The sequence below is a fragment of the Aquila chrysaetos genome, chromosome 1, assembly GCF_900496995.4.
Source record: "Aquila chrysaetos chrysaetos chromosome 1, bAquChr1.4, whole genome shotgun sequence".
Lineage (NCBI taxonomy): Eukaryota > Metazoa > Chordata > Aves > Accipitriformes > Accipitridae > Aquila > Aquila chrysaetos.
Window position 1 is genome coordinate 58,873,124 of NC_044004.1, and position 9,086 is coordinate 58,882,209.

At 36.8% G+C, this 9,086-nt stretch overlaps 1 protein-coding gene across 5 annotated transcripts in view; it reads right to left on the bottom strand.

Moving 5' to 3' along the window:
- Positions 1-8,646, bottom strand: part of COL25A1 (collagen type XXV alpha 1 chain) — a 133,177-nt gene extending 124,531 nt beyond the window's left edge. For all 5 annotated transcript variants that reach the window (XM_030029264.2, XM_030029247.2, XM_030029254.2 and 2 more), the window contains exons 1-2: positions 8,618-8,646; positions 3,841-3,858 (exon numbers count right to left, since the gene is read on the bottom strand). In XM_030029264.2, the coding sequence (XP_029885124.1) occupies positions 3,841-3,858; positions 8,618-8,632 (33 nt within the window). In that variant the 5' untranslated portion in view covers positions 8,633-8,646. The remainder of the gene's footprint in view (positions 1-3,840; positions 3,859-8,617) is intronic.
- Between the last annotated feature and the right edge of the window lie 440 nt (positions 8,647-9,086).

A 9,086-nucleotide genomic window follows, 5' to 3' on the forward strand; every position in this document is an offset into this window, starting at 1 on the left:
CAGACATTTTACATACAGGAAAAAAAGAATCTCATGAAAATAAGTATCAATCATTAGTATTTTGTCCATTTCTAATGCAGATTTGAATGCCTGCCAAAGAGAAGGGAGAAGCATCTGTGGGGCTGCTATATCTCAAAGTCCCACACAGAGAGTGATCATGTATGCTGACATGAGAGAAAAAGTATGTTGCACTACAGATAGGCCAGGGAGAGGATATTGCCGCAAAGGAGAACAGTTGACTGACTGAGACAAAGTCACACTGAAACAGCACCCGGCCCAACGTTTATAGTCATTAAGGTTTTAGTTCAGTTTAGGATTTCATAAAGGATCATTTTCTCTTCCTTCACCTGAATACTAAATGCTCTTTTTTACAATATTTATATGAACTTTACTTCTAAACAACAAAAAAAGTTAAAAATAACAAGCCTTCTTTTTACCCAGATAGTACATTCGTTATGGAATTAGCTTTAGACTGGAAGCTAAAGTCTGTTCTTTGACAAACATGAATACTTCCATTATTTTAAACAGGACGTGTATGGGCAGAATTTGGTTGTATAGATTTGTTGGGAAAATAAACCTTTCCGGTACAAGTTAATCTAAATACATATTTACATTCTAAACAAGAAAAAAGCAGGTATTCTTTGGGGTCACTCAAAAGCCAGAATTTAAGTTTCAGCAAAAATATTAAAAATTTTATTACTTGCTCTTCTATAAAGAAACTCAGTTTACATGGTATTTGAAAAAGCTTTCTTTTTAACAGAAAACTAAAATCATAAGATACTTTATTTTTTTAAAGCTTATGCTAGAAATCCTTTAGCTATTGATTATTGATTTACCTTTTAGAGATACAATAGAACCACGAGATTTTTCTGAAAAAATGCTTGTGGGTTGTAATAAAGCTTTCTTTTACTTAAAACAAGAAAATATGAAGCAAAATTCTCTTTTGCAGTGTATTTTTGAAGAAAAGAAGCAGTAAAAATTCAAAGATAAAAAGATAGGAGGTGTTACTGATCTGTTATGAATTTATATTTGTACCCAGTAACTATGTACGTGTTGTGTGAATTCAGTGTGTACTTTTTGAAAATTATAGCAAAAAAGAATAGGTGCTAATAAAACACTGAGTGTAAAAAGGATTAGAATTTATCTTTTCTCTTAGTGTGGACTTACATGGCTATGACATCAAAAACTTTCTTTTGTCAGCATAGTAATTCCCTTTGAAGGCAGGAATCCTTTACTTACAAACCAAACCGACCAATACTTTGCATTTCAGATTTCTCATGGACAGTTAAGACTGAGGAAATTACTGACAACCACGGGTGGCTGAAATTTCTGCAGTTTTTTAATGAGAAACTGTGGGGGTTTGACTTATTTTATCTGTATGTGAACAGATTCTGTTTTCTATTGATAGTTTAAAAACAATTTTAAAAATTCTTGAGATTTTCAACCACAGTTTTCTACATTTTAAAAATGCTGTCTCATGAAGTTATCTGGATCTGGGTTTCAGTTTAAGGGGAAAGACATCTAAATGTATAGCCTACATGTAGTTGCCTAAGACGTGTAGATGTCAACGTAGGCTAGAAAGCAATTCAGCAGAATGGTTATTCGATTTAGTAGCTGCCTATAATCAGAACTTGTAATTAAGAGGCACGAATGTGTGCAAGTAGTGTCATGTGAGAGGTTCCCTAGGTATCCAAGACAGTTGCCCTTGACTGACAGATACAACAATGGCCCAACACAGACTCCAGCCATTGTACATGCAACAGCCAGAGGCTAGGCTGGAGACCCTGGATCATCTCATGCAGCAACAAACCCCTGTATGCAGGCAATGTAATTGAGCCCTAGGAGTTTACAAGGAGCTGAAGAGGTCTCTAGGTGCACTGAGTATTGACTCAGCCTTCACTGACTACAAGGAGTGTTTACACACCTCACATGTCAACACCTACACACAAGCTTCTAGGTTTAGGCATCCTGATCTAAAGCTGAATTCTCCTCTGACTGTCTCATGCCATTGTGGCTTCCTCACCAGTGCCCTTACAAGAATTATTCCTGGACTCAAATCAGCCAGTCAAAATGACTGAGTACATACACATCCTGCTGCCACAATAATAGCATCTTGAGCTGGAAAGGAGGAAAAGACAGTATTAAGAGAAATGGTGTTGCTCAGAACAATAGCAATGGCACAGAGATGAGCATTTCCACTGGGAGGAACTACTGAAGTTAGGATGCAAGAATTCTCATCCTAAGTCTTGTGGGTCCTAGTACCTTGTACTTGTTTTCTGTATAATCATTCAGGGCACAGAGTAGTTAATAAAATTTGGGAGGGCATTTTTAGAGGGTTTTTCCTATGGTTTGCACCCCACTTCTCTTAACAATCGTGACAAGATTTGTCTGCCTTTCTGCCCTTGAAACAGCACTGCATGCTGCCATCTCCATTGCGGTTCTTTGCCTACAGCTACCTCAGGGCATTTCATGTAGAGATATGAGCTCCAAAGACTGAGAAGCTGTTCACGAGCATTAAGCAAGAGACACTCTCCAAGCAACTGAAATGTGGGAGGTGGGGGTCCAAACCCAGAGGGAAAAGACACGGGTGGCAGCACAAGTCATCATCAACTGGAGGGCAGCCCACAGGCTCCAGTAACAGCCTCAGGTCCTCAACAGAGTTTGTTCACAGCAAGACTGCCACACAGAATTACAATATATCTCTTCATTGACCCCCAGCAGCACAGAGGCTGAAGATACCTCTCTGTGTAGGCCACACATCAAGAGCTTACCGTGAAAAGTAAGTGCTATGGGGGGTGGTCATTTCCAATATCATACGGACTACTTAGATGACACTATTAAATGGAGCCTGGCACTGCAAGGATACTAGGCATTCAAACTGAGTGGGATGAGGGTTTATAATGCAAACTGTCTTTCAACAGAAAACGATGATTAGAAACAAGAAAATCTGAGAAAAATGCTTGCTTCCCGTAAAGAAAATCTTAACTTAAAAAAAATTCAATCAATAAGGCTGTAAAGCTTTGACTTTCAATTACGATTCTGAAATATAAAAGGCCGCCACAGAAATCCTGGTTCAGGCAACTCACTTGTGCTAAGGTGGTCCCACAGACTAGAGTTCTATGATGCATCTCACATGTGCAAAAAGGTAGAGTTTTTCAACTGATTTCACTAAGTTTGGCTTTGGTATTCACTTTTCTTTTTCCTGTTTCCTTGCTTTTCCACATTTCTATATCACTCTAACTCAAATAATTTACATTTAATTTTTGTTATACCTAATGTTTCCTTTCTGCTGTTCTATTTCTCCTTCAGAACTGAAGTTCGACTCTAGATTACCACATCTTCAGTTACAGCTCACAAGACAAAGTTCTACTATTCTTAAATAAAGCAGAACTAATTCAAAGCAGTGTATATAATTAATCAAAACAGCTAGCAGTGCAATATTTAAAATAACTGAGGGCTGCCTGGATTATTGCAACATTATTAGCATGTGATTAATAAGCAGTTGAAGTATTACATTTGCTACACATTTGCTAAGTTATTTTATCTTGCTTTAAAGTTAGGTGGCAAAGTTTCAAGCCATAGTTAGGAGATTTGCTTTATTCAGTATTACGTTGTTAACCCCACCATCTGGTCAAACAGCTGAGGGAACTCAACCATATGGGGGGGCCCATCTTTCTCTCTTGGGAAATATTTGCCTTACAGAATTATGCAATGGTTACCAGTTTCTAGCTTATTACAGTAGGATTTAAAAAAAAGAATCAAAATACTCTGTAGAAAACGTGAGTTTGGTGGGCCCTGTATTTAGCTTTAACTTATGCAGGAAAATAAGATGGCACTTACTTGAGGACCAGGCTGACCCTGAAAAACAAGAAAAAGATAAGGTTATGGTAAGTTAAGACAAGGATTAACTCCTTAAATAGTATCAAATAGTTACAGTACTCTCTAATAAGGACATAACAAAAAATCCAGTAAGTGTATTGAAGTCAGATTCTGACTTTTAAGTCTATATTGAATTTGAATGTTTTAATTCAAAATGATGAACTTTCTTGCAATTAACTGATTCCAGAAATAAATTAGAATAACACATCATTGAACCTGCATTTGAGAAACTTCATACTTTAGATAGTCAGAACAATTTAGAAATGATAGAAAGACCTAATTTAATCATTCTCAAGTGAGAAAGAATCCACAGATGCTGAGATAATTTAGAAGTAGGTATTGCATGCTTTTTCTCTATTATGGCTTGCCCCCATGTTTCAAGGAGGTGCTAATTACCGCCTATTGAACGAACAAAGTCTAAAAACTGGAGGAGCATATTGCTGGGCAAACAATAGTCTTTTTGCCATTGCTGCAAGCACCACAGTTTTAAGCAAGTATAAACCAATATTAAAACCAGCAAGTCAGCAGTAGATTAACTCTTGTCAGTCAGCCCAAGAGGTAGCTGATACATTTCCTCTCCCTTATTTATCAACATCACCTTTGGACCACCCCTGGACAAATGGAGAGGCATCCTTTGCACACCGAGGAGTTCTATTTACCTCTTGCTGCTGCAAGCCCTTACAGACCAGACTTCCTATCACTAAGGTCCCTAGCCTAGGAAAGCCGGTGAAAGTCATCAGTTATTCTAGCCTACTCATTACAAATTATCTGCATGAAGCAGAACTATATTACAAAACAGTATAGTAGCTGTGACTATGAGCTACAATCACCCAGACAATCAGCTCACACTGTAAGACAGAAACAAACTTTCGTATATTTCTCCCTATAAAGAGAGGATTTCTTAAACTTCTAGCTTAGCTTCTAGGGTTTTATGACACTTCAGTAACATTTCAGCTGAACTAAAACATTTCCTTTAGTTGAAGGAAACTGAGCATGGAGACTTCTTAAAAGTCTTATAAAAACTCTCCACTTCAGCTAGAAGGTACTGCTACAGAGACTCAAAACTTTTCCATCTGATCATCAGGAAACACTTTTTTACTGTGAGGGTAACCAAGCACTGGCACAGGTTGCCCAGGGAGATTGTGGCGTCTCCATCCTTGGAGATATTCAAAAGCCGTCTGGACATGATCCTGGGCAACCTGCTCTAGATGGCTCTGCTTAAGCAGGGGGGTTAGACCAGGTGACCTCCAGAGGGGGCTTCCAAATTCAACCATTCTGCAATTCTGTGTGATTTTAAAGAGGGTAGGGGAAGCATTTCAACTGGGAACTATTATCTACGAGAAAAGCAGCTGAAGAAAAATGCTTTTTTTAGTTACTAGTAAGATTTTTTTGTGCTAAATTAAAAACCAGGAAAATATATTTTAATTCACATGCAAGTTTTTAAAGATTTTTTTTAAAAATGTAAGAAATATTAGAAATAGTGTTACGAGGAATCATGGTAAAATACAGAATTATTGTAGCTATCTAATCCTTACACTGAAGGCAGCCTAAAGCATTCCCTGTTGTAAATGCTGCAGTTTTGTATTAGCTTCTTAAAACAGCACTGCACTTACAGAGGTTTTCAGACAAAAAAAATACTGGCTGAGCTTTACCAGTTCTAATATGAAGTAAAGTTTTCTGAACTGGTCAGTTCTATGAAGTTACACATCACACTGAGTTAATGAATACAATTGGGACTGCTCAGCACTCAGCCTTTACCTCAATCTTCCCATCACAGCAGGTTTTAAGCTATTATATGCTATATCTGATCCTAATTCCTAATCAGGAATTGCTTACTAATGCAGTATTGGGCAGTCTGTACAATAAATTTGTATAAATTAACTAAACTGAGACCTATGCATGCAGACTTTTATATATAAACTGACAATACATTTGTCTCACAAGTATATCTAAAGTTTCAATGCATTTTGACCAAATCATTAAAGACAGCCTCCAAGATAAATATACTTAAAAAAAAAAAAAAATCTTAAATGAAAGTCTGAAATTACCAAAACATTTCAACAAATGTTGATTTAAAGCATTAGAAAGCAAATAAAGAGAATATATATATACTTAAACAAAAAGATTTGAAAACTGACACCTTTTTCTTCAATCTAACTTAGACATATAGGCTACTAAGTGTCCACATGGTACGTGCTATATATATATATATATGTGACATACACACATAACACAAATATACCCTGAACTGAATGTCAGGGATCGAATCATACTCCCATGAAAGTGTTTTCTACATTCAGTCTCAACAGCACTACCAGTTTGCCTTTTTTGTTATTGTGCATTTATAATTAATCTTTTATCATGTCTGCAATACAGAGAAAGGAAAGCTGGAAACTGAATTTTTATAGGACAATTGTTTTTCATGGTAACACAGAACTCCATGAGATAATGGGGAATGTAATAGTTGCATTACTCTTAGTTTATATATGCTGCCAATATTGCAATTATCCTGCATTTAACTGCAAATGCAGATGCCGAATACAAAAGTACTCATAGCAGGATTTTTTTATCCTGTTGGCTATGAGCTCCTTGAACATGGAAGGAACATTGCATTAGTGAAGATAATTATTTTCGTTTTTTTTCAGTTGTTCCCAACCCTTCAATATGTTTGTATGCTCTTAGATACTCCTTGCCCTACTAGCTACTGCAGTTACAGTATCATTTTCTCTTCTCGGTAATGATCCTGTAAGTGACACTAACCAGAGGATGCGGCAAACGCTATATTATGGAATTCATCAGCTCTGCTTACAAAGGTACAGGTAGAAAGAAGCATCACAATACTGACCTTTTTTATTGTAAAGGGTCATTGTCACTCAACAATTCAAAGTGTGGGAGACGAAAAAGGGGCAGTTCATTTTGCCTTCTCTCATTTTTGTATGTTGTGAAAGGGTCAGGAATAAAGCCCTGTGAGTTAATTTTGTGTTCATTAAAAAGCCCTCTAACATGAATACAATGTGATATGATAACTCATTTGAGCAAGCTCAGTCTCAATTAATATGCTTGTGTTCCCAAAAGGGCTCCAAGATCGCTGAAATCACTCTGGCTCGTTGCTGTGTAAATTGTTCCCAGTGCATGTTACTTGTGGATTAAAATGTTTTAGCTGGAGGTATTCCTCTAAATTTTAGATAACAAACAGGGTGAAAAATACTCTTTCAAGACTGAAAAGTCAACATTACTTCATTTTTTTTCTAATGAATATCTCTTTATTCAAATGTGTTACATACTGTAAAAGTGATTCATTGATTGTATCTACCAACTGTCTGCTGTTCTTTGCATGCATTTACAGATCAGTCCCAACACCAATAACTGATCAGGCGTATTTTAGTGGCTGCTGCTTTGAACCTCTGTACCATTGTTCATGTACGTGATTATCCACTACTGATTGCTGCTTTTTTTTTTTTAAATTTATTTTTTAAATCTGCATTACTACAGTGGGTATAGCTACATAATATTTCATGGTTTCAGCAAAATCTTCAGAACAATTTTCCCTTCTATATTCCTATTTACTGACTTCATATGTTGTTTTGCAGGAAAGAAAGGGGTCCTTTGGCAGCCTATTCTAATTACTATGATGGAAGGTCTTCTATGGTTGATAGTTAATCCCTTCCTAGGAATTTAATCTAATATTAGCAGCTGATACGTAAATGATACTAAAGGAAAAAAAAAAACCCATGATGTAGCCAGGTCTAGCTGAAGTCAATAGGTAAGCTATCAATCTGCTAAGAGAGGAGATTAAAGAAAAAGGCCTATTGACCGGAGGCTGCAAACATTGCAGAAAAGTTACTTAACAGTAGAAAGAGATCTCAAGGAGCACAGGAAAAAGTCTTAAGAGAAGAAAATGGAAGCTGACACTGCAAGTTAACAAGTTGAGCTTGCAAAGGAAATGGGACCTGTAGCAAATGAAAAGACAGAAAAGATGTATTCAGGGTATCAGAGAAAAGAGCTGTCCTGGAAAAGGAGGAAGAGAGAGGGAGCAAAAAAAGTAGCATGAGAAAGTGCAGAAACTGAATTTTCACACCTTTTGCATTATTTTAATGTTTAAAGAGCTGGGAACAATAACTTCCAGGTTCATACATCCAAATATGTGGATATACAAATATATACACAAATATAAATATATTTACAAATGCACTGTATAAAAGTAAAGGTTATTTCTAACTTAATTCAAGTAGCATCTCCCTAAAGAATATCTGGGATAGCCCACAAATGCATTTAAAATGAGACATGGGGCTGTTCAGATCTAATCAGCCAACAAAATCCATGCAGAGAAATTAAAACACAAAAACAAAGAACCTGTGGAAAAAGGAAACCAGCAAGAGTTGCAGATATGTAGTCAGAAATAATATCCTGCTGTTTGAAAGGCAGCACCAAACTACCGTTGTGGAGCGTTCCCTGGACAGAGCACCCAAGCAGGGACATCTGCCTTCCAATCTAATCCAGATAGAAAACGATAAGGAAACAGGAGCAGCATGGCTGACCTCCATTTCCTTGGATAGACACAAAAGACTGAAGTGGCTTTTTGGCACTCTCTTAAAAATCTATGCTATTGAGGTTGAAATAAGTTATGCCAAAGGAAGCCAATACGTGATTAATATACATTTCAGCATGACTAATCTAAAAAGCAAAGAGGGAATGTGTGCAAGACCTAAATTACACTGGTTTTGAACAAATCACCTACCAGCTTTCCATCCATACCAATCGGACCCTGGGATAATCAAAAGTCAAAACAAAATGGAACAGTTAAATCAGAGGAACACTGAAGATGAGGAAAAATATACAGACTTGGGGAATACTGTGGGCTTTAGATGAATAACTATGTCAGCAGTTAAACGTAATACCTTAAAGATATTTTGAGAGTGAAGGCACAGAAAAGAAGCAACAAAAGAAACAGACCTAAGACAGATCTAATAAAAACAGCGTGGTGGGAAGTAGCCAGGCAATAGTTGGTGTTTAACAAAAGACAGGTTCAACATGCAATGAAGGAACTGTTAGTTTGGCAAATCACAGTGGCACAACATAACCAAACATATGAAATAACGCATCTCGGTTGTGTATTTTTCTTTATGTAACTGAGAAAACAGAATAGGTAGCCTCTTTACTGAATGCTCTTATCACATGGTTGCAAGATGAAAAGAGCAAACACTTAA